The sequence below is a fragment of the Apteryx mantelli genome, chromosome 23 (assembly GCF_036417845.1).
Source record: "Apteryx mantelli isolate bAptMan1 chromosome 23, bAptMan1.hap1, whole genome shotgun sequence".
Classification (NCBI taxonomy): domain Eukaryota; kingdom Metazoa; phylum Chordata; class Aves; order Apterygiformes; family Apterygidae; genus Apteryx; species Apteryx mantelli.
In genome coordinates, this window is record NC_090000.1 from 7,144,422 (window position 1) to 7,170,584 (window position 26,163).

General features: G+C 41.9%; 1 protein-coding gene across 3 annotated transcripts in view; it reads left to right on the plus strand.

Moving 5' to 3' along the window:
• Positions 1–4,923: 4,923 nt before the first annotated feature.
• APLP2 (amyloid beta precursor like protein 2) overlaps positions 4,924–26,163 on the plus strand; it is a 50,605-nt gene continuing 29,365 nt past the window's right edge. The window contains exon 1 of one of the 3 annotated variants that reach the window (XM_067310251.1): positions 4,924–5,059. In XM_067310251.1, the coding sequence (XP_067166352.1) occupies positions 4,961–5,059 (99 nt within the window). In that variant the 5' untranslated portion in view covers positions 4,924–4,960. The remainder of the gene's footprint in view (positions 5,060–26,163) is intronic. The other 2 variants (XM_067310250.1, XM_067310252.1) reach the window with 2 other exon arrangements.

The following is a 26,163-nucleotide window of genomic DNA, read 5'->3' on the forward strand; positions in this document are numbered from 1 at the left end:
TAGGCACAGAACAGAGCAGCAGGAAAATGCCCTTCAAGAGTTAAGGATTCTTTGAGATAGTGCAGGGTAGACTTTTCCTTCCTTCCCTGTCAGGCCCTTTAAATACACCTCTGAGCAGAAACAGAAAGGCCTGTTACTGTCCGCAAATACAGTTGTTCACTACCACTTACTATATTGCTTCCTTTTCACGTGTTCCTGTGCTGGTTTTCATCATGTCTGCAATTACTACATTTATCCTTGTTTCTGAGGTACAGCTGCACTTGCAATACATCTGTTCTTATTTCCTCTCTGTCCGCTCACTCTTCTAAACCTCATTGCCTTCCAGTAGAAGTCAACTTTTCTTTATAAACTGCCTGCACTGTGTTATCTTTCAAGGCATAGGAGGTCCATGTACCTTTTCTGTTGCCCCTTTTTCTATGTAACAGCTTCATCCTCTGTGCATATCTTACATTTTAACCTCAGTTTCTTCAGTGAAGCTTCCTTCACTGATGTCACCCTGATGGACTTTCTGCACCTTGTCTGCCATGTGTTGTCTTTTCGGGTTACGTATGGGAGATTAAATTCCAAAACTGCAAGAACCTTAGACTTTCACGATCAAATTTTGCTGCCAGGTGTAGAAGTCCAGTTCCAAAGTAGGCTGGCAATTTTCTGATGTTATTTATTTTTCCCAAAGGCTATTATATAGCTGGATGTTGAATCAAGTTTTAGTTGACTAATAAAGGTTTTTTCATTGCTTTATGTCTCCTGAACAGCCTTGTTAACAGCCTGAAGTCTTGTCCTAAGCACAATATGGCTCTTGATGAGTTGTGGCAGCTAACCATATTTCATTCTGGCAGGTAGGTTAGTATTTTTTTTCTGGAAGCACTGTTTAATATGAATTTACCGAATTGTGCCTGAATACCAAGTCCAAGAGTTTCCCTTTGCACTCGGATTCTACCACACCAGGTCGTAGTCATTTTCTTAGGTCAGTTTGCATTCTGCCTCCTAAAACCAAGGCTGGCTCGGCTCTACCTCTGCGGCCTCTAAGTTGCATGTGTGTCTCAGAGCTAGTCCAAGTGACATGATCCACCACTTAAATCTTCAATCAAGCTTTTAAGAGCTGCATAACATTACTGTCCGTAGGCCAGTTTGATTTTATCCTTTCATTTGTGGAGTTTAAGAGAATGGTGAGAATATTCAAGGACTTTCTTGCTATGTACTTATCCTCCAAGTACTGGCTGGATCTCAGCAAATGTTTGCTGAAGTTGCTGCTCTCAGTGACTGTACTGGTACCAGACACATTCTATACACTGACTTCTGCTCACCCTTTTTATCAAGAGTTTAACATTGCCCTTTTGGGGTGGATTTTTGCAATCATAAATATGCTCTTTCTATTTAACAGTTGTGGTCTTGCCAGTGATAATGGATAGAGAGGTTCATTTGAAACATTACTTAGAGAATAAAAGCCCTGGAGGATTTTTCTCTCCAGTCTGGCCCAAGCTGAGGATGAAATTCTTGGTGCTTCTTTAGCACTGATGTGTTGGGGGGAGGGGGGGGGAAGCACTAGAGAATCTAGAACCAAGCCTATAAAATAGAGTTCTGGGAAGAAAACGAAAGCTGCGCATATACAGCAGAGTTAAGAACAGGAAAGGTGTTTTAGGCAATGCTGCAGCCTTGCAGCAATTCAAAGTGGTATTGTTGTCACAGGCAACAGATAACTGGCAGTTCTAATCTGGAATATATCTACAGAGAAAATGGAGCCATGACCGCTGCATGTGTCAGCGTACCTGTCGTAGCTTAATCTGCTGCTACTGTGTTGAACTAGCTGTCATCTGCAAGTGGCCACCACCAAAGCCTTTCAGCATCCCTGCTGGTTTCAGTGATTCCAGCTGCTAGATTTGCATTTGCATTTTGCTGTGTAAACATGCTGTTAGGCAGCTCTGGACGACCATCCGCATTAGGATGGGGATGGCTCTCAGAACAGCTGTCTATCAGCAGAGCCAGAAGATGCTCCATGAGGCTACTGGCTCAGGTCTGGGCTGTGTTTCTTTGCTTCATAGTAGGGAAACTCATCCCAGAACTATAGAAAGCTCTAGATGTTTGCAGCTACTGGACTAAAAGAGTAAAGAGACTTTAGACAAGGTAAAGTATGGTTAGTTATTTGCACTTCTGCAGAACCTTTCACCTGAGGATCTTACAGGGTTTTACTGCCATTAATGAAATCTTCCTATGCCTCACTGAGTAGACAATAAACACTGTCTCCCCAGTACTGCCAAGCAAAATGAGACAGCCCTAGAGTGACTTTCATGGGGTCGCACAGCTTGGTGCAAAGTGATTCTGCAGGAGTTGAAGTATCATTGGCGGGCTTTAGAAGTTAATTTTCAGCCATTGCTGCAGGCTGACACACAACTATCTGGCACTCCTGTTCCATGCAAATTGTATGATAGCTGATGGATTATGGCAGCAGCAAATCTACTTATTGTACAGTTTCTCCTTTCACTGTCATATGTTCTGTGGTGCTGGTGTTACATAGCAATTTAGAGGTCTGTACTCCCTATCTCAGTCTTGCATTTTTTTCTCCCCATGGTCACATGAATTTAGTTGCATCTGGAGCTCTTGGTGACCATCAGGGAAAGAAAAAGACATTTTTTTTTCTGGAGAAGATGCAGGGGAGTTGGATCCCTATATGAAGGGGAGTCTGTCATTCTTAATGAGTTCAAATTTTAATTTATCTTTTTGTTTTTAGGTGGTAAAACTGACAGCACTAATGGTCTTTGTTTTGAACTGGAATATGCTGTGTTCTAGTCTCATGCCAGGACTTCAGCTCTTAGACCTTGCTGTTCCTGCAGTGTAGCACTAGGAGAAGGCTATGCTACTGGAGGTGAGAACTGAAGCTAAGGCCATGCCTTGTGCTTATCTGTGAGACCTCCATAAGCTTAATCAAACTGAAATTGCTTTTCAGAAAAATGAGGATAACCATGCTGTTCTAATCAACCCTGTCTCAGTAAAAATATTCCAGAGTGAATCAAGTATCTGCTTGGTATGTCTGTCTGCATGCATACTGCTGTCTTTGTGTTAACAGCCACTCCTACCATAAAGTATTATAGGTGATCCAATAGACAGGGCATGGGACAGAGGACTAGGTATATCCTAGTTTTACTGCAGATCTGACCTCTGGCAGTAGTGCCGTGTGTGGCGATAGAAATTCAGACTCTCATGAAGGCCCTCATATTTTGCATGCCTCTGTACTTAAGAGGTTTGTGACTTGATTTCAAGAGGTACTTGGTAACCTGTAGCTAAATATCTCAGTTCCTGCTGTGCCCCAAACACTCAAGTCTTTGCATACCCCGAATTTTAACAAGCCCTTAAAAACTGACACTGTTCTTTCTTTTTTCTCACAGCCTTTTTGCAGTGTGCAAAATGCATTGCCTCCCAGAGGAGTTGTGAACATTAATTGATACTCACAAAGCACTACGTAAATATTAAGTATTAAAAGTGTATTAACTTATATAGTACTTTAAAATACTTTCAAATGAAAGGCTCTATCCAAGGATTTATAAACAGCTTGTACTTTTTGGCCTGAAGAGAAGGAAAAATCTTTTTTTTTTAAAGGCAGAAGCTTAACTCAGAATATGCTCAGCTATTTACTTGTATATTCATATTGCTCAATAAAATATTTACATTAAAGTGTATTAGTCTTCAAAAAAACTCACTGAATCAATTTTCCAACTGAATTTGGCCAAGTTGAAAAGAAAATTACATATGCCAGAGGACTGCAATAAAAGAGATTTAAAGGCTTTCAAATACTATAAAAAGAGAGAGACTATAATAAGTGACTAGTGGACCAGTCAGCAGTTTTAATTAAAACTGGGCTGCTTATTGATCTATAGTACAGATTTACCCTCATCTCCAACACTTTAGCAATATTCCCTTCAACCATTTCAGAAAATAGCACTTGTAAGAGACACTAAAGAATATGGAAGTTAGAGTGTAAATGTTTTATAACTATGTGACATTTTGTACAAAGATGTTTTTCCTCCACCTCATGTAAGCACCATGTGTATTTCCATGCAAAAAATGAAAGTGAATATATAGATATATATGATACTACCTTCTTGACATAATTCTGACCTTTACTCTTAAAAAAATGTTTAAAATGTATTGGTTTATATCAGCTTTTTAAAGGTGTTGTATTTGAAATCTGTGGGGGGAAAAATGTTCATGTCATTGGAACGAAGGGGAGCTTTGGCTGTTACTGCTTCAAGGCGGGCGTTTGCTGTCCTTGATTTGTTTGAAATACGTCCTCACCATTGGGAAAGCCAAAGAACTACTAATAAGGAATAAAGTGGTTCTCACTTCTGGAAAGGACACTGTATCATCAACCTGTCAAGCCTGGTAGATGTACAGACCGTTGCGTTTTCAGACTATAAAACTTATTGATGTGGTGGTGGGGAAGAGGGATTTTTGTCTATATGTCACCAAAATGGTAACATATATACCCCCATATATCCCCACAATGCCTTCGCTCTAGACTGCTCTGTATAATGACGTTTCGGTACTGGCAGTTTATTGCTCTGTCAGCCTAAAAGAAGGGGGAAAAACCCTCTGGGGTGTTTTTTCCCCCCAAAATTGCCCCCTGGGATCTTCTCCCCCGCTAGGGCTCGGTCGCCATTTCCCAGCAGGCAGCGGGGCGCTCGCCCCCCCATGGGCGGAGCAGCCTCCCGCCAGAACCGCGCGGATTGGCTGGTGCGGGGGAGGTGGGCGGGGCTTCCCCGCCCGGCCTCCTTTACTCACTCGGGGGCGGGGGCTGGCTTCCCCGCCGGCGCCGCGATTGGTCCCTATCAGGGGGCTGTGCGGGCCGTCCCTCCTCCGGGGCCTGTGATTGGTCGCTCCGCGGGGCGGGGGCGGGGCTTGGCGAGGCGGCTCCCGGCGCCGCGCCGAGGGGGGCGCTGAGGCCGCAGTAGCGCTTGGGCGGCGGCGGATGGCGACGGCGGCGGCGATGGGCTCCGCGCTGCGCTTCCCCCTGCTGCTCCTCCTGGGGCTCGCCGCCCCGGCGGCCACGCTCGCCGGCTACATCGAGGTAGGCACGGCCGGGCCGGGCCTGCGGGGCTTGGGGCAGCCGGGCGCCGCGGCGGCCGTTGCGGACGGCCGTTACGGGCGGCCGTTGGGGGCGCGCGGGCAGCCGTTGGGGGCTCCCCCTCAGCCTGCCCGCGCGCGGCTCCTGCCGCCTCGGCCGGCGCCGAGCGGCGCGGCGCGGCCCTGCCCTTCCCGCCGTGCCCGGCTGCCTGCAGCGAGGCGGCCCCGGGGGGGGCCTCGCCCGCCCCCGCGGGGGGCCGCCGGGCCGCGGCGCTGCCCAGCGCCGCCGGGGCGGGCTCGTCCTGCGGAGCCTGCCGGCAGCGGCGCCGGGCAGGGAGCGCGGGCGGCGGTGACCTTGTTCGCCGGGGTTCCCCGGGGGCGGCTCGGCGGCGGGCAGAGGGCCGGGACGGGCATTGTCTGGCGGCTCGAGGTGCAGGCGGTGCCGCCGGAGGGGGGGCTTCGCCGTAGCGAAGCTGGGGCGCTCTCGCCATCTTATCGGGCTGCGCCTCCAGGAGCGAGCTTTCCTTCGGGTGAATTAGCGGAGGGGACTCCTGTTATCACCCGAAGCCAGCCTTTCGCTGGCATTGCCCTGTTGGTTATGAAGGCAGTAAGATATGTGGCGTGGGCAAGGTGTCTTTACTTGCGCGCAAGAGCTGATGGCGACATGGAGTTTGACCAGCCTCTGCAAAACCCTTTTCGGGGTCGGTTTCACCTTGTTTTCGGTAAAGCCCTCCAACTCGTTACCGGAGGCTGCTTATCTGGTCAAAGATTGCGGGATTAACTGCCTCATTTCACCGAGAGACCTAGTTTTCCTGAGAACTGACCTCTGCATTCTTGGCACCGTAGCAAGAGCCGTGAGCTTCAGATTGGTCTAGAAGCTTAGGAGAATAGCAAAGGGTAATTTCATAGAGAAACATCTTGGTTAGATGAATCCATTTGGTTGCTCTGTGCTTGATAGAGCCTGAATAAATCTATGATTTTAAACTGTTACATTATCTTTCAGAGTAAAGCTTCACCCAAGTGCAAAGGGTGTGCGTTTAATATAGAAATAGCTGAACTGTCACAATTTTCATATCGATATGAGAAAGAAGTGGTGGTGGGGAACTTGCTGCTTTATCCAACTTTCTCTAATCTGGCTATGTATATAACAAGGTGGATAGGAAAAAATCCTAGCAGTTTAAAACTTTATGCTGTTACCTATCTATTAGGGTGAACCAACAAAGCAAAGAGCAAAGTACAGGCTGAGCTTCAAACATTGCAAATAAATAGAGTTTAATAATCTAAGCCTGAATCTTGTTTGGAGAGGCAAAACTGCTAAGTGTGTCTTGTATGGATGAGTATCTTAGAGTTGGGCAAAGGTCAGACTTGTAGCTACTTGTGAATGGTTTGATTTGACAGTTTACGGTAGAATTTAATAAGCTTGGTTCAGCAGAACAGCTACCTCAGTGTGATACAAAAATCTGAAGCCCTAAGCTGTGTGTAATTACTAAATGACAATAAACATGGTTCTTTAATATTTCTAATAGATGTTCTGTGAAATTAGTCTAGTTCGTGACTTTTTCTCTGCCTGCTTATTCAGCTGCTATTAAGGAATGGTATTCCACCTACTTTGTGCCAGTCTTTCAATTAAATTGCTATAAATTAATGGAATGTGACAATAAATGTCTCTGAAAAAACTTGTCCTGAGGTTATTTTGCAAGAAAGATAACTTAAGACTCAGTAAGGCTGGTCTGAGGGATTCTAGCTAATGCTGAGATCAGGTTACTTGGTGGTAGAGGACCTTCCTGGCTGCATTAATCTAATCTCTTGCACCTGTTTAGAAACTCTTCCAGCTGTAGGTCACTTCCTCTGTCATATCTGAGACAAATTCAACTGCTATTCACATCCCTCCTGGAAGCTGGTGTTGCTTATGGACTTGTGTTATAAAATGCCGACTTCTTTCTTGAAAAACAAATCTAGCCTTAACTTTTTTTTCCAAAACCTTGCATCTGTCAGAAGACGCAGAGCCTAGGATTCACCAGTCATAGGATTAGTAAAGGTTTCAGCACGGAGAGAACGCACCAGTGTTACCTCTGAGTGCCCCGGGAGGGGTAGCAACTCCTGAGTGCAGGGGTGTTGATCTATTTGAGAAAGATAAATCTGGGGCTGCCGAAACAGCTTCTGCTCATCTACCCTGTTCACGTTCTCTTCCAGGCTGTGTGTCCACTCCTAACCCTCTACAGTCTAGTCTGCATTAACACAAATTGGTACCGGTTTGGGGTTATGTTAGCGCATCAGGCTGTAATAAGTGGCTGTTTGGAGCTACTGTTCAGGCTGTTCAGCCATTTCTGCAGCAAAATTTACGTCCCCTGAAGGCATGACAGCCACCTTAGCCTGCTGACGCCAATTTATGATTTGTAACATTTTAATTTTTATTTTCGCTGCATCCTCTACCATTGTCTTGTCTGTGAGGAACCGCAGTCTTTATTTATTGCTGCTAGATTTGCTGAAGAACAGTATCTTGATGCAGAGCTTAGGGAGTGAAATGGTTACTGCTCTTGTTTTTTACTATGATCATTGCTGGATGGTATCGGCTAATGTGATGAAAAATATGTAAGAGATTGATTTTTAGTAATAAAGATGACACTTAAAATTGTACTGGAGTTAAGGAAAATGCATAGCAATGTCTGCATTTATTAGTTTAGTTGGATTGGCATGGTCCCATTAGGTGGATTTTCTTTCACTTGATTATCTTAGCTACCAGTCCCTATCCCTAGAACACCCAGTAATCTTATTATCTACTACAATTTATTTTTCGTATTCTGTTCACAGAGGCAGGGGAGTGTCAGGGTTGTGTTTTTTCTTTTCTTTTTTTTTTTTAAATTATTGGTATATAAACCTTTATGCTGAAAAGGGCGTTCCCAAGGGCTTGTCATCGGTGACAGTCAGTCTTCCTTTAAGCTTGTCATGTGTTGATGGTAGATAAGCTTCCTCAATATTTCTTCCAAATGAATTTGAATTTAAGAGATTAGAAAACCACCGATACCAGCAGTTAATGATGCTTTTCTCCCCATAGTAATGTGTGTCCTAAGGTTATGGTCTGAATTCAGTGATATCTGTATTTTGCTTGTGAGTCTGTAAGAACTTCAAATAGGACACTGAGAAAAGAAAATAATCTATTCTAATTTGATCTGTATTCTGATGATAAACTACTTTTGCTGTGCTCTTGAGGCCTTTAAAGATGCAAAGTTTCTTTTTTATCGCTTGACCTTTTTGTATAATCAAATCTGAGGCCATACAGACTCGATATTACTTTTTAAAATCATATCTGTTTTTAGTGGTCTTTTTACAAAGCTGTCTTGAATACCTGGTTTCCAGTACCTATCCATTTCAGATCACCAGGATTGGGGGTGAGGAAGACAACACGTTATCTTACAGCAGAGCTGTGCGGTACATGTCATTATTTTTGTCTGGTACGCTTAAATTTTCACCAACAGAAATATCAGTCTTGTGCCATTTCTGCAGACCTTAGGGACTTCTAATTGCCTGCTGCATTGAACAAAGAACTCCACCTAGGGGAAATTTCCACTTCTGTGTTGAAGTCCTGAGTAGAAACAGCTCAGTAAAATTCCAGTCTTGCATGTGGCCTTTAGTTTGCTTTCTGTTCCCAAAACTTGACTTCCCAGTAAGTGTCAGGAAATACCTTATGCTTTCATCTGCAAGCAGTTATGTCTAATGTCTTTTCAAAGCCTAAAGAAGGGTTTCTGTGAAGCATAGATGCATATATGGAAATAAAGCAGTCCAGACGTACGCGTGATATTGCAGAGAGGCTCTGGAATTTCTGCTGCATTATAGAACGCTACACGAAGGTAAGCTCTGCTCTTTGGAGAAGGCCTTCAGCTCTCCTTGTGTTTAACGTGTAATGGCATCCTACTTACGGCCACTCTAGAATGTTATTTAGGCATTAATGTCTCTGTACATTGGATTAAATGTTTCTGTTAATATTTTCATTACAACTCCTGAGAATTATTAAAAATTCTGTTATATAGGTAGCTATAGATGGATGTGGGCTTTTTTTTTTTTTTTTTTTTTGCCTATTGGCTGTTCTTCAACGCTGTATAATGCAAGGAAGGATTAATGTAGTGTTTATCTTCAATATAACAGCTACGTTTTTCTGTAGAAATGTTCTTGTAAAAATTTTGACTTTCTTTTTTTTCCTATGTGCCAACCTTTTGGAGGCGTATGGATTAAATCTTGTAAAAATAACTGATTTTGACTGTAGCATCTGCTTCTGCAAATGCACTTCAGCCATAACAGTAATGTTCTTCAGGTGGAATGCAAGAGGAGTATACAATTTTCAAATTCTTATGTTAGAACAAGAAAGCCTTTGCCTCTGTTTCTACGCTTTGGCATTTCAGGTTCTTCTCATAACTACTTACATTTTTCTAAATTGAAGTAATTCTTCAGATGTTTGCTCTTGTGCTCCTTATGTGCAGTCAGACTTGATGCTGTTGGTTTTTAGTTCATGCAGTCAGAGCCTCTGAAACATCTTGCTAATTTAAGATGGTACTGACTCTTAATTGGGATCTTTCACATACTTGCAGTGGCCTAGAAACCGTTCTGGTAACACTTCCAGTTCAGTATTGTACTTGAACTTGTAAGATTGTCCTTTCTTTTTTTTCTTAAGAAGTGCTGCTTAACCTGTGTCTGCGCTCAGAACGGGCATGCTTTGCTTTCTCTAATAGCAGCCAATTGGTTACAGGAAAATGACATATCCTACTGCTGGATTTACCTTATTGTTTACCTTACATGAAGTCATTAAGACACTTTGACTATGTTCGTTTGTAATTGTTTCTTCCATTTTCAACCCCTTCCCTTAGGTGCCATCAAGTCCCAGGTCTGTGGGGAAAGGGGGAGGTAATGGATTGACAGCATCATGTAAAGTCCCAGAGTAACTTTTCCGTATTCATCTTTTTTTTTGTATGTGTACAGCTCTAGTGTGAATTATAAAACAGTAGAAAGGAAGATGTGAATGGAGAGAATTGTCAGGGTTCTCTTTATCATGGTTTATCCAGAAGAGTGTACTTGTTTCTTTCCTCTGGTTTAGGGAGAACTGTATCCAATGCTCTTCATGGGATACAGTAGGCTAAAAGGTAACTTTAGCATGTTACTACAGTTCTGTGAACAGGCAAATTGTACTTCTGTTCAAGTTGGGTGCTGTAGGGGAGAGAAACAAATGAATCTTCCTTCTTGAGAGACTGTTAGTCTCACAAGGAAATACGCATTTTGGGGGAAAAAATAGTTTGGCTGATATTCCGGTGAGTCATCTTTTAAAGTTATATTTGCATTTCTTTTAGTTTAGAAATCCCTGCACCAGTAAGTAGCTAACTCCACATGCAGACCTTGCATGCAGGGGACTTTTATATTTGTTTTTTAAGCTCATTCGGCACTAGATTTGCTACTTTCACCCCCTGCCTTTCTTCTCAATTGGAGTTAAGTATATAATCCTGACTAGGTTTTCTTAAGCTTTACTACCCCATAGAAGTACACTGAAAATCAAAAGGGAAAGATAGATTGAGGTCAAATCCACCTTCTTACATTGCTGTAAAATGGCCAGTAAGTTCTAATGCTTGTTCCACGATCTGATTGAGTTGATACTTAAAACTCAAAATCACATCTTTAAATGCATTTGTAAAAATGTAACTTCTGACTTTAAATGAATGATCAAAATACTAATGTTCTGCAAATGGCGTTAGACTAATCTTTCTAGCAGCAAAATGTAGCCAGCCTGGCTTTATGTAATCGGGTGTCCACCTGATCAGATACGCATGCAGCTAAGCTGCTTACCAGCTCTTCATTTTGAAGTACTACAGTGGATGTTTTGCATATATCCAGTGGCGAAAAGAACCACATACTTTATTTTGGGGAGGTGGACCCATATATATGTTAAATTCAGTTGGAACATTTTGTCAGGTATACTTTTTGTAGTCACTTTTCCTGCTGTCAGCAAGGATCATGTTCTTGTATCAATCTTAAGGTTGCAAAGCCTTCCTCTTGGCTTGTATCTCTAGCAGTGTGCTAGTTACTCGTGCTTGAGTGCAGAGTCAAATGTTGTCTGTGGCACACATTTTTTTTCGCTTTCCATTTTTCCTTGTGAAAATGGAAAGGCAGATTGCATATTCATTCCCTCTGTTTCTTAAGGGATAGAACTGATCTTAAAAGTTCCCTTATTGGTAGTTCAGATAGTCTTTTGTTTTCTGTTACAGGCAGTCCTGGTGCCTGAATGTGCATTGCTTTATCCATTCTAGAGATCAATACCTGATCTCTTCTGGCCAGCTGACAAAGTAGCCTGCGAGAATTTTTTGTTGTTCGGCTACCAGGATCCTGGTGCATCGACTGCAAGGATAATGGTTTCATTGTCTTGAGGTGTTCATTTTCCCTGCACATTTTTTCTGAAGAGAACTGTGTTAGGCTTTGCAGTAGCATCTTCTAGGGATGGTTTGGGGGAAGTCTTGGTTTTCAAGCCTGCTGAACAGTGTCCGGCTACAGAATTGAAATTTAAATTAGTCCTGTTTGTGAGCCCCTTTCTGGGTGTTCATCTTCCTCTGAACCTTTGAAAATCTCAGCATTTACCTCAACTGCTAGTACTTGCAGTACAAATAGGCAGTACAGCATGTTGCTTTGGCTAGATGAATCCTTTAGTTATGAAGTGGGGTCTGAAGCTGTTATTCCATGCAGTGCATGAACTTTAGAGAAGGGACAAAATCAATAATTGTTTGGCTTTGATGGCTTTTCCGTGTTTTCAGACTGTAAACTGAAAATCATTATAAAGTGATGACTTTGAGTTCAGTTTATCAAGTTGCCAGATATGAAGGACTTAAATTGCCCACGTGATTTAGATGCCTTCTGAAGACACGAAAACTGAAGATGGGAGCTGACTCTTCTTTCCCAGTTGTGCCAGGAAAGCACCTGAAGTTGAGTTTGTTATTTTTCCAGGGAGCTGCTCTCTTCTGAAACCTGCTCACAAGCAGTGTTTGCTTCATGTTCCTTTGTTTTATAGCTTAATAGATAAATATATAAAAAATATATATAAAAATAAATAGCTTAAGTGTTTTATCCCTTTAATTCTGGGGTAAGGCACTGAATCATCAGTAGTTCTAGGGTTCACCTAAGCCAATGTGACTAATATATGGTACAGTACAAAGGTATAGCATGAATGATAACCACATTTCAGCATGGTGCTTCTAGGCTTTGGCTCAGTGACAGGGATACCTTTAAGTAATTTCATATAATAAGCTTCTCTCTCTAACAAAATTACAACAGTAGAAAGTATATTCTGATTCAGGTCAAGGACACGGGAAGAGAGAGGCACAAACATAAAGCCTGGGTTGGGAATCTAAGCGGTTCCTTTGTACTGTAACAGTAGATTGATACTTAGTGAAGTTTCCATTTACAAATGTTAATTATCATCTTAGTAGTGGTGACTTCTTGGTGAACAGATCGGGTGAGATGGCAGCCAGCTGCACAAGAAATGTTTAAATAAAAGTAGTGTTGAAAATTCCTGTACTTGTTCGGGTCTTTTCTCCACCAGCAAACGTTTGTTGTTTAGGTTATGTGTTGAGGTGTCAGTGTTCTGAAATGTTGGTCAGTGTCTTTTACTCTTGCACTAGAGGAAGGTCTATTTTTCTGTTAACTCTCAGTTATAACAGGGGCTTGTCTCTGACTATTTTAGTGATAAGTAGAGGCAGTTGGGTGAGAAGAGGCAAGACCTCAAAAATCATCTTCTGGTGATGGTCCAAGAGTGGCCCTAGCCTGGGTTTGGTAAACTACCTGCTATTTTCCCGGAGATGTCCTATGTTAATTTCAATACTGAGATGCCTAATGAAAAGCCAAACGCTTTCATTTTTAATCTTTAGGCTTTTCTTTAAAGGTTCTTACATTATTTTTAGATCCAGCTCCCTGCCAAAATGTCTGTCTCTCTTGCTCTGGATTTTGGGTTGATGAATCCTACTAGTTATGATGTCACTACATAGTGTGAAATGACAGCAACAAAAAAAAAACCCGTGTAGATCCCATCTAGTACGATGACCTTTATGCATTCATGTAAGACTTCAAGTGGATTTGGATTGCATATTCAGAGCAGAAGTCTCTGCTTAGACGTAAGGTAACCTCTAGTATAAAGGTTTTAATCGCCAAATTTTCTATTTGGTTTTGGACTTGGTGTGACACATTATCAGGTCCGAGTGAGGGCTTTTTAGTTGTTTAATCTTTTCCCATTCATATTGGGACGATAACTTGCCAAAAATGGTCCTAGAGCAATCTTCATTGATTATAGTAAATCACTAATACTGAATGTTGATTGCAGGCTGGCTGACTTCTTACGCTGGTAGTTTCACAATAATTGTGGCCTGAAATAGAGGGGGCCAGATTTGCTTTAATCTGCTAAGTATTCCTCTCAAAAGATTAAATGCAGAATGTTGATTCAAACCTGTGGTTTGAGTTCCCAGTGAGTATATCGGTGTTTGAACATGCCTCTTTTTCTGCATAATTTATCAAAGCTCTTGCTGAAGAAATTATATTTGATGTCTACTTCCTTTTATGCAGCAAGATCACATACACGTTTAGAAATGCAAAAAGAATGAAACAATGTCAAGATTCAAGTTAAACGTGTTAGCTTGTGTAACGCCTTGGCCAAAAATTAGCTCTCGAGCGTAGGATATGGCAGCACCCAGGAACTTGCTTAAATGTTGCTGCCTGTCAGGAAAAAGGGAAACTGAAATCTTTGAGTGTGTGTGTCATCATGGAAACCCGTTCTTACTCCTGAATGGAGCAGGATGCTTGCGGCTCCCATTTGCTGCAAATAAGATTAAGTGCTTTTAAGTCGTTTGACGAGTTGCAGATTTTGAAATAACTACCTAATTTCCAGAGTCGTTAGAGCCTCGTAGCCCCAGCACTGGAAATGTCAAGCAGTGGAGAAGGTTTTTCCGCAGTAGCCGGTCAAGAAACTTGAAATTTTGTATTAGGAATGTATTGGCGGGTCAGATATCTGCCTTCAGATGTCATACGTGAGAACCAGACCCCGGAAGAGGCCGAGTGAATTCTTGGAAAGGGATGTAAAGGGAAATATAGGTGTCCTTGTGAATGTGAGAAGCTTGAGCCTGGGATTGAGAGAATCTTGTCATGTTGCACGAGGCAGTCGCTAACCTTCCCTGCTTGAAGAGCACAGCAATTGAAAGGGGCTAATTGGAGGCTTTAAAAACAAACAGAAGAAGTGTTCCAGCCCCCTGTCCCCTCCATCTTCTGTCATTCCTGATAAATGCTGTCTTGTTCAAATTGCATCAATACTCGCTCTGCCACAGAGCTACTCAGTATGTGGATATTCCGTTTAGGGCAACAGCCGCTTTCTCAGAAGCAATTTACCAATAACAAAGGCAGAAGATGAATGGCCTGCCAGAGTGCAGGCTTGATGCAATATAATATTTTGCACTGCTGTAGCTCTGTGTTGTCCACAGCTGGTTTTATGGCTTAAATCACAGCTTGTGATTTGCTTAGGTTCCTCATCTTCTGGCTACATGCTTATGCTTTTGCTTTTATCAGCCTTTTCATTGTATGTGTGTTAAAAATATATTTGAGTTTGCGAAAGAGAACTTACAGTAATCACAAGAACTGACCTGTATTACTTATGTTTGATTCCATACTGCTGTTTGTTTTACGTACAGTGTTTTAGATGAATTAATCATTTTAAATGCTTGCATCTTGCTTCAGAATGTCTTCATTTCTCAGGTAAAGAGCCAAAGAACTAGACATCAAGCAGCTGATCACCTCAAAGTCCTTTTGCTTCCTCTCCCTATCCTACCAGATCCTTCGCTCAGCAGTGTGGCGTCAAGGAAGACTAACAAGAAGAGCTGGATTCCTAATGTAGCACGGCTGTTAAAACTGTAGCAAATCTTCTCTTAAACTGGTTGAAATGTAAAATCTGTGATTCTGAAAAAAGGAATGATGAAGTTAGCATTGACATTTCTAGGTTTAGTGAGATCCTTTGTGGTATTATATTGAGGAAGCTTCTGCAACTTGCTTCACATGGTAATTAACCTGATGAGAAGAGTACTTTTCAAAGTATAACCGTATGGAACATTTTCCATAGGACATCTATAGCATATTAATTCCCTTGTTCACTTCAGTGCACTTGTTAGCATGGACCATTGTGTATGTATCATACAGCCCTATTGTAATAGAGGCTGATGTATTTCAAAGAACATTACAGTTCTGAACTAGCCGATGCAATACTTTTTTTAGACAGGAGAATGCAAGCAGCTAAACTAGTTGCTCCAGAAAAGAATATTATGAAGATATCCACAAAACTTTGGGCTGAAAACTGCACCTATACTGTAAAGGAGAAGCGGAGAGCACCACTGGCTAAGATTCTTAACAGCCTCTGCTTCAGGAAAAAGTAACAATGACTTCACTTCGCTTGCCCTGTTGTCCTTGGTTTCAATTCAGCTTTTCGTGTTTCCGATCGCCATCTTTAAGAATTCTTGCAAAAAGTTAAACCGTTGTTCCTCATTATGTATGTGGCTTCACGGCTTTATTCATGCTGTTCTGTTATTGCATTTAATAATTGGTGATTGCTAGTTCTATCTTGATCAAATAACTGAGGGTATAACAAACATTTAGCTACAGCTGACAGCAAAGTTAACTGTCTAAGACAGGCTTAATGTGGGCAGCTGTTTGTAGCTAAACTTTCAAGAGCTATTTGCTTGGTGTTGACTTTGGGATGCATTGCCACTTTTATAGTTACTATCTTATTAAAGAGAATGCTACTGACCGGCCTGTAAGCTGTTTCTCATGTCATAACAGGGGAGCTGACAGATTTTTATTGTTTGTAGCAGTTAGCTCAAAGTACTCTAGATCTAGTAAAACAAGAGATTTTTTTGTTTTGTAATATTTGCCTGGGAATGACTTCTGTGCTTTGGAATATCTGTTCAGATATGTTTCGGAGCAGCATCCATCTATCAAAATGTATCTACATCACATTTAAGATTACGTTCTGCAGTGATAAAGAGGATTAAAATAGTCTTTATTAACATTAAGCTGCAAAATACACCACATGTCACGTAAAGTACAAAATAAAGATACAGACAGCACATTCTGGAGTGGTACAATCTGTTGGCATGTGTCAGGACGTGAACATCTTTAACTCTAGCCAGATTTCAAATGCTCATATTGCTGAAAGATGAAACTGGTACTGAGTTTGCACGTACGAACACTTGGCCTATTGTTGTGTGCACAAACACTTTTCTGTTTTCTTTTTGTCTGCTGTGTGTGAAGGGATAGTAAGATCCCCTCTGAAACACCTGGGCTCCTGAGCGAAGCTTAAAATTGTGTACTTAGCAACATTTGCTAGGATGCTTCCTGTAGTGGGGAGACCCTACTTTTGGAAACAAGTAGTGAGCCCAAAGTAGAGGTCTGCTTTTATTATTCCTGCCAATCTGGGCTAGTATTCCTCTCCCGTTCACTGATACAGGTATAGCTATCAGTGTATACATGACCTGTAATGGAATTGTGTAGCTGGATAGCTGGTCCATTCACCAAGGCTGTCCGGGCGTTAGAACTGCCAAACAGCCGTGACACACGCAGCTCTTTTTTGCCCATTAGCTAACTGATTTCCCTCCTCCGTCTTGAAACAGTGTGTATCTGCAGTCAGATGCAAAAATCCTCTTAGAATCTTAGAAGCTTCTTCATTTTCTTAGAATCTTCTAAATGTTCCTAGCCTCACATTCTACACAAATTCACCCTGAGGTCCCTTGATACAAGTGTCACTGCCAGCTAGGTTAGTTATGGATTGTGCCTGGAGAGGCAACCTCAAAGACCATTAAACCCTAGTCTGTTAAGGAACTCATTTGGGCCCACAATGTCCTTTTATTTGTCCAGAATAAGGATATTAGAATGAGATGTGCTTCTAGCTGTCTCGTGGTGCTGCATCTTCAAGCTATAATTTCAGCATGGCTCATTCTCAGGTGCGGCTCCAGTATGAGGTGAGACATCTGAGTATGTTCCATAATGCTAATTCACTGCTGTGATGTGCTTAAATCTGGTAAGCTTAATATTTGTGGTTGAGATGCATACACGATCGTGTGTTCGAAATATAAAAAGCCTTAGTGGGACATGTCTAAAGTCAACTAATAAAAAACAAACCCATCACTCCCTGGGGTCATAACTTTATGCAACCTTTTCATCCTTTGACTCTGCAAAAACTCTATTGAAGCTACACAGCCTATGGCTAGGAAAATGGTGAATGCCCTGTTACATCAATACTCGAATCAATCTGCCCTCCAATCACCATGCTAGTGATGGGATTTATATGTTAAGTCAGCTTTCCCGTTGCTGTCCATGTCTGCTTGCAGGTTCAAGGAAGGTAAAACTTGTATTTGACAGCTGACTATTTCTTCTGTTGGCTCTCAGTAAAGGTAAATACACTTAAGTGTGTAGCATGTTGGACAAGGAGCATCTGAGCAAGCAGAAAAGTTTCTCCAAGAAAAAGCAATCAGTGCCCCTCTTCTCATGTTTAATAGGCTTTTCCAAACAGGAAAATAAGTAATTGTTTGGGATCCTTGCATTCAAAACAATACATCTTGAAACTTTTCTTTACTAAGTCTTTAAGCCTAAAAATAGTTTTACTGTTGAGATGACCAGACTAGATGAAAGGTTAAATGAGAATGTACTCTTTCTGTCTTTGTTTTTTGGGGGGTTTTGTTTGCTTGTTTTTTATTTTTTTAATTAAAAAGAAAAGTAGCACTGCCTTTTTGAGAACTTGAAGTGGGATTTCAGTTAAGGTATGGAAGTTCTCTGTGGATACTGCCTCTCTTTCCTGAAAGCAGAACTAAATTGTCTGAAGCTGTTCTGCATGTTCTTTTTCAAACGCTGCAGTTCCCCCCGTTGTTGCAGAACTGGTAGTCTTTGCTTCCAGGTTTGCACTAAAGCTTTCAGCTCATAATGGTTTTTTGCTTCAAAGACTTTACTGAAGTATCCTATATTTTAGAAACTTGTCAAAGAACTGACCATTGGGAGTATGCAGCTGATATATCTGTGTCTTCCACCAATCTAACATTCGATTGTGATTCCGCTAAGTAGACTAAAAAGAAGAAAACACCACTCCTTGTCCCCTGCCTTGAAAATGTGTAGAAAATGTTTAAGAAAACCTCAAGGAAATAGGGTGTCATGTACCTGGAGTCCGCTTTTTCCACTTAAACCAGGAAGGAATTGTTGACAAGAGGTGAAAGCTCGTTTTACCAAAGATAAAAGCCAGTTCTCCCCTTTGGTTTTGATTCTGTGCAATGCTACGCAATCTAATATAGCTTAATAAACTGAAGAGCTATAAAGTTAGCATATGAAAACCAGGTATGCATGTACAGTCCGTTAACTATTACAACAACAGCCTTGAAATATTTGTGGTTCTATGCTAGCTGCTGTTGAACAAGCTATACTTTCTGGATCAGCAAAATAGGGAGAGGGGATCTGAACCTGGCCAGCTTTACTCTGTGCTATGAATTACTACTTAATTTTCTAATAGCATTAAGCAGTTATTCTAAGGAACGATCTGTTGCTTCTCTTAAAGTAACTGTTTAAGACATCCATTAGAGTTTCAGGATGCTGGCCTAGCTGTGATATGATGCTGTGACTATTAAACCCCAGCTGATAAATTAATGCTTCAGAAATAAAATGCTACTAAATTAGTCAGGATTGCTTTTAAAGAGTAAAAGATTGAAATCCATTAAGACATTACTGAGGTCCTTTCCTCACTTTCTCTGACCCTGCTGCTGACAAAACTTCAGGGGTACTTCAAAAGGCTCTTTGTCGTTTGACCTCTCTCTTCTATTAGATTGCTAAATCTGGGTGTTTGAGCTTTTGTGAATAGATAGAAGTCCAGCATTTATCCTGGCCTTTGAAAGAAGGCAGAAAGCTGTGAGAATCAAGCCTAAACACAGCTATTAGAGCCAGGATCCTTCAGACAAATGCCTGGCTGTTGGGCGCCAAAGTTAAAAATAAACAAACAAGGAATTCACCATCTGACTCTTGGAAGTAAGGAGAAGCGTTGATCCAACCCATCTTCCCAGGCTTCAGCCTCTTTACTGCTCGAGTAAGAAGCGCTTGTCATTCTTGCCTCTACTATTGCTTGCTTGCTCAACTCCAGGTTGCCAGCATTAGGGGAAGGAAACTGGCAGCCTTTCATCAGTTTTATAGCTGTTTACTGGGATCAAAAATAGCTGCAGTCAGGCAAACTGAATGACCAGTTTTATGTGAGAATTTGAGAGGGCTCTGCTAAATTGATTCTTTCACAGTTATTTTTTAGCCATAAGTGGTAGGAACTTTTCCTAATGAGCAGCTGAACTGAAAACTAAAAATTCTCAGGAAAATATTCATGTTGAGGTTTTGTCTTCAAGAAAAAAAAATCATTATTTACTGTAGCTGAATAAACTTAGAGTATCAGAATAGCAATCTTTAAACATCCAATGCAGGCATTCTTATAGCATTGCTTTCTATGCCCATGTATGTTAAAGGTTCCTAGAACAGAGGAATTTTTTTGTATGTGAGCAATGATGTTAAGTGTTGCCTGAAAGATGCTCTATAACAAGTTGTAAGTGTTTCTCAGAATAAATAAGAGGAGGAGGAGGAGGTGTGTGTGTGAGGGCTTGTTTTTGTTTTAAAATTTCAATTTGCATTGTTTCCTAAATGTATTTTTAATAGGTGCTAGAGTTAAGTTACCCATTCTCAGTAATGTCTACCAACTGCTGACTATTTTCATAGACTTGTAATTTGTACAATTAATCTGTGCTTTTAAAAGAACTTTAAAACATACCCCCAATTCGGACACTGAAAATAGCAAGACTGGTTGTTGGTTTTTTTTTTGGTAACCTGTTAGTTTTGGTCTGGACCAGCATATGCTTGGCAAAGCTCAGGGAGTGACAGCAAAGATTAAAGCAGCCCTGTACTTTAGCTGTGGGCTTCCTATTTTCAAAAGAAGGTCATTAGCATGGTTTGGAAAGCCAGCACTTTAAAACCTCATGGTTTCCCCTTCCAGATTTCAAGTTTCACCTGGACTGTTTGCAAGTCAGACTTACCAGTGAAATTAGTGTTTCAGAAGATTGTGAATTTGGGGATGGAAAGTGATCAGCATGACCTGGAAAGCTTCAGCATGGGTAGAGCCATTCCTGTTGATTTATTCCTGTGTGCTAGAGGGAAGTTGTTGTGTGGCTTAGTTGCAGGACCTTAAGATACCAAATGAGTGTTTTATCCTGTTCCAAAACAATTGCAGTCTGTGCACATAAATAGCCAATCTGTAATACTGAGTAGCATCTATGAAGGGAGGTAGGCTTGAGCTCACAAATGGTTCATGCCAAAACCAAACTGTACTGCAAACTTCCCACTCGTTACCTTTTCTTTCTCTTGCAAATTTTTTTCACATATTTTTCATTGCCGCTTCAAATTCTTGATGCTCTGGTAAAATAGACTCTTGAATTTCTTGCTTGCTTTTTGCATGGTTGTGTTTTAGATTGCAATCTTTTTATCTCAATATGCTAAACTGATCAGATGCATGACTACACTGAGCAACCACAGGTTTGTACAATGGTATCTCCATTGTGGGCTTTTTTGTGAAGCTCCCAGTGAGCTTCTAAGATCTCTGAGGCAAATATTTGTGGTGTTCCCCCCCCCCCCCCCCATGGAATGCTGAATTGGTTTGAATCAGTACTTTAAGGGTCTGTTGTTTCTTGCCTGACAATAATAAATTCTTTTTCTCTTGGTCTCCTTTCTGCCACTTCTGTGCTCTAGGAAAAAGGTTAACCCTTTCTTGAGATTTTGTGGCAAAAAAAAAAGCGGCGTGCATGTGATTTGTGATGACTTTAGGTCTAGAATTTATTTTTGCTTCAAAAAATTCATGTGTAATATCCTTCTGAAGCGGTGAAAGATTTTGTTAAACGCGCTTCCCTGTATATATGAAATCTCTGTATCATGGTCACTGCAATGATTGTATTCATTAAGACTTGCATAGCTCAGGTGCCTTAAGATGGAAGGGAATTGCTATCAAACCGTGTACTGAAGTTGCTTAGGAAATAGCCTCTCTCAATACTCCTGCTCATGTAGTGCTATTGTCAGTGAAGGCTTTATGCTGTAAACTGTCATAATCCGTGTTAACGGTCAACTCGGTAATGAAAGTTAGATCTGAAACGATAAAGCCAAGTGTTTTTTGTAAGCAGGGTGAAACAGTATTAAATCACAGCCACTCTTCTTGCACTGTGTTTTGGATCTCCTTCCCAAGTGTCCAGGAAGGCAGAATTGCCCTGACCAATTTTCTGCCTTTGAGAATAGACTTTATCATTCCCCTGTGTATGCTCTAAGACATTTCCAAAATTTGAATCCCTCCACAACCAGTTTCTATAAAAATAGGTGTGGGATTCTACTTTGAGCCACATGGTGTGTTCCCCATGACCTTTTTCTTCAGATTTTGAGTGTATGTGAAGACATTAGCTTACACTGAAGTATTCACTTACTGGCAAGATAACAAGACATCTTGAGTCTCTGTGGTTCAGATGCCCAAGTAATTCATGTGGGAAAGCAATAATTAGTCTTGCTGTGCAGGACAGAACGATGGCACAGATTGGAGCAATGAGGAGTTGAGGATTAAGCCGGGCTGAGCCCAGCCCGTTGATGGTGACCTAAGGCAAGTCACTTGACTTTGTGCCTTCGTTTAGCCCAGTAATAAATAGGTCTAGCCTGTGTGTGCTGTAATCTGACTTAGATTCTCTCCATATAAAAAAAGGTACTTTAAATAGCCCCGTTGCTGTGTTTTGCTGAAAAAGGGAAGCGGGCTGCTACCAGGGCAGTCATCTAATACATTGCATGAAAATTGGTCTTTGCGTTCTTGTGACTAGCAGAAGGCAGCTTGGCTGATAAAGTGTATTCAGACCTACCTGTGCATTATGTAAGGGTTCTTAATGGTATAATAGCACTGCCTACCTCTTCCTACAGTTCTTCTCTCACCCCTATTTTATAGGGTAGCTCTTGTGGTAAGTCGCTCCAGTCCCAGCCATTAGACACTAGCTTTAGTTTTGAAAGCTTGAGGCCTATCAATTAATCTGTGTAAAGGACGAAGTTTTGAGTGCATTAACGTTTTATTCAGGGAATGTTCCAATTGAGTTGTTCTGAACTTTGACTCTCTAGGGGTAGAAAAGAGGATGTTGAAGGCAACCATGTTATGCAACCGCCTTCAGGAAGCCAAAGCTGAATCGGGGGTGTACTGAATTTGGTTGCTGCTGCCTGAGACTAGCTGTGCACCAGTACTGCTTACAGTATTGCTTTCCCTATCTGAATGTGGCAGTTCCTGAGTGCAAACGTCTGACAGGCGGATTATCTGCCCGATGACTCATGTAGGCTCGGTTTACGGAGCATGATAAACTAGAGGAGGAGGGGGAAATAGTCTGCTATGCAATTAGTACAAATTCCAAGGGCAAAAAGGCTGCCCGTGAGACACGATTGCTTGGAAATCTCTCTTTTCCTCGGTAAAAAGGCAGAGGAAAGTGCAAAAGCAGTAAAGAGTGCTTTGGGCATCAGCATTGTTTTGCTCTTCGTAGTGCTACGATTACTGTTGGTCCATATGAAAGTACGTACTTTAGTATCGCCGACCTTCCGAGTGTTCAAGACTGTGTGTTGGCTGTAAAGAGTGATTTTTAAACTGCGCCTGAGCTAGTAGTGCAGCTCCTGCACTTGTTTCCCATTTTCTGCTGGTACAGAATTCCCTACCACAAAAGTCAATAAAGGACAAGCAGATGAGAACTCCACCCCTTCCAGCAAGTTAAAGTAAGCCAAAGACTGCTTTACTGAGATTTCTACCGTTTAAATTCAAAAGCAAACACAGGCCGGTATTATCAGCTCACACCAGATCTGCCTGCAGACAATAATTCTTCCTGTCTTGGACCCCTGCCCATGTGCATTATTGTAATTATCAGCAATTTAAAAAAAATAAAGCAATAAAGCTAGGATGAGCTGCTAGTCTGTAGATTTACTGCCTGCTGTGTCAGACATTCATTAGCCTTCCTGGGTTCAAGCCACCTATCCGATGAATACAAGCAGGAAGAGAAGCTAAGAAAAACAAAGCGTGAAACACAATTTCAAGCACAAATTGAGAGCTCTGCTCGTGTTTACAAGTTATATATCCCAAACCAGGGAAATCTTAAGCATTCTGTTCAGAAATTCTTGCACATAAAATCCCTTTGCCTCCTTTCCCCACTTTCCAGTTGAAGTATTGAATTGCTTTACACTAGCTTACTGTAAACCTTTAATTCGTGGGTGAGATTCACTGCAGTGAACATGTTCTGAAATGTGCAGTGTGTGGAAACCCTGCAAGGCTCAGCTCTACAAGTTCAACCCAGGTGTCCTCCTCCTTCCAGAAGCTTCAGCTTAAGTCTTCAGATCACACTGCAGTGGTAGAGTTTGTGACTGTAGCGCGTGTTGAGTTTTTATTTTAATTTCATCAAGGACTGATCTCTTCTTATGGGAGGAGAAATCCCGAGGTATTGTAGCCCTGGCGACAGCAGAAAGGCAGGATGTGCGACTGTGCGGAGAAGCAGACGAGTCCTTGTGCAAATGCGTGTACTGATTTTTTTAGCCAAGGAAAGGGTGGAAAGTTAAAATGTACACATTTAAAAGTCGCAGACTTGAGTTGTGTTCCCAGGAAGGCTGGTAAGGTAGTGAGCGTTGTTTTTGGGTCAAAGGAACTGTCAGAATTCCTTAGGGCACTTAAAGGAGTTCCACTGATATCCTTTTATATGTGGGGGTTACACTGGCATAGGACAGTCTGTGGTGGTGACACCTTTGTGTTGCACTCCAGACAGAACAGGAAATATGCTTTATTATTATTATCTTTTTTAGTGAGGGTGGCAATTGTAATTTATCTGAATAGGGTCTGTGCTGAACAGCATGCTCTAAAGCTGTTCAGTTTGTGATGGTGGTGTGCACTTTCTGATTTAGTAAGCAGTATCGCTTTTGAGGAGCCTCCCTTAAGTAGAAACAAACAACACAAGTGATCTTTTGAAGTACTAACGCTTTTCGTCTGTCAGTCTAACAGCAAATAGCTGTGGAACACTTATTACTGTTCTGGGAAGGAAAGCTGATCTGACCTGTGGACTATCCTACAAAAGGCTGGGCATTTTCTTTTGAGCTGGCAACTGCCCTAGGCACCTATTAATCTGTGTTTTCTGGCCAGCGAGTCAATGCAACTTATATTCTTCAGCTTCCTTCAGCAATTTATAAATTTTAGGGGCTGGAGTTTCAGTTTTAAAGCAACTTAATCTTCCCTGATCTTACCCAGCAGGGCTGCTCATGTGTTCCTACAGATGAAGCCTAATGTGAAGTGAGCTTGAAACAAATAAAGGGAGTAGTTTTCTGCACAGTTTGAATATTCACTTTGTGGTTAGAAGAGCTGGATGGTACCGAGTAGCAAAAGGCAGGGCTGTCCAGTCTATGGATGATGGGTTGGATGTGGCCCACCAGACCCACTCGGTCTGGTCTACAGCTGGCTCCCTTTCCATCCCCCTTCTCCTCTCCAGAGATCTCTGACCCGAATGGGCAGCATGAGTTTTGCTAGCAGACTGTCATCGATCTTTCTCAAGCCTTGCAGCCCTTCTGCCCTGTGACCCCCGTGCCGGCAGCTTTCATCGCGCTCAGGCAGTAGGGAGTGCACGTGCCGCTAGCTGGCATATTCAAACTGAACAAATTAGCCGAGAGCCCACGTTTTTCTAAAATACGTATTCGTAGGCTGTGTTTAGAAGCAGTATGTTATGTGAACTATTCTTCAGCATAAATGAAAGGTGAAGCTAAGATGTCGTGCTGTTTTTTTCTACAAAATATAACGAACAACTTTTTCTTCACAAAAGAGAAACTCCAGTCACCTTTCTACCCTGGAGTCCCCAGCAGCATTCCCAAGCTTTCCCAAATAGCATTCCATAGTGCATTAGATAAGGCAGCCTGCTCAATAAGCTGTGTTGCTATGAGGTTTAGTAGACACCAAATCCTGGAAACGTGAGGCAAGAAAGAAGGGTGTTTTTACAAGTGTGTCTCACAATGGGGTGGAGCAGGCGTTGCTGGGTATTTCCATACCCTGTGTTCTCTGGGGCTGGAATTCACAGGGAAGTGTGAGCTTAAAGGATTGCATTTGCTACAAGAGTCTTGAGATGCTCAAGGAAAGGCATAAAACATTTCTGCAGGTTAAAGTGGGCTAAAATGAGTGTTTGATTCTCCCAGGCTGTTGTTTCTCACACCCTTTCCTAGCCTCATGGATGGAAATTGCTTCCTGGAACTTATGAAAGCTTTGCTGGCAACAGTGATACTACCAAGACAGCTTCCATCTCTAAAAGTTACTCCTGCCTCATGATGTGGAGCATGTGGATAGAACGCTGGACTTTGGGCCGTACCAGTTTTTTAGTCTCCAGCTGTGTCTTGCAGGCACGCTGTGAGCCTCCAATTTAATTTAATTAATAATACCATTTGAAGATTAATTAGAAATCTCTCTTAAAAGAACAGGATGATCAGAGGGAGGGGTTTGAAAGTCTCGTTTTGAAGCAGAAAATCAAAAAGATGCACAAAGTAGTTGCTTTGCGCAGAATACTTCTGAAAAGTCTTAACTAATGCAAACATGCCTGACCAGATAACTGGAGGATTCAGCCTTTAGCTTGCTCCGGTGAAAGGAAGCTGGCAAGTTCCCTGGACAAAGTAGCAAGATAGTTTCTTTCCCACCCCATCCAGGCCCCTCTTTTGTCCCTGTCCAGCTGTTTGTTCAGCCACATGGTGAACCAGATTGGAAGACCAATTTGGGTTAAAAAGTTCCCTTTCTTTCCTGAGTTAATTTTAAATTGAGCTTCCTGATCTGGTTCACCAGGTTGCCCCACAAACCCTTGTGCTGGAAGAAGGGAGAAGGCCTGCTTTTTGTGTCAGCAGCACTGGCTCAAAATCTTCAGGAGAGCTTAACTGCTTGAGTCTAGGTCATTCTCATCATTTCAGTTTTAGACGTCTCTGTAGAGTGCAGGTTTCTTTGCAGTGTAGCTGATACAGCTTATAAAAAAAGCCCTAGACAGTTAC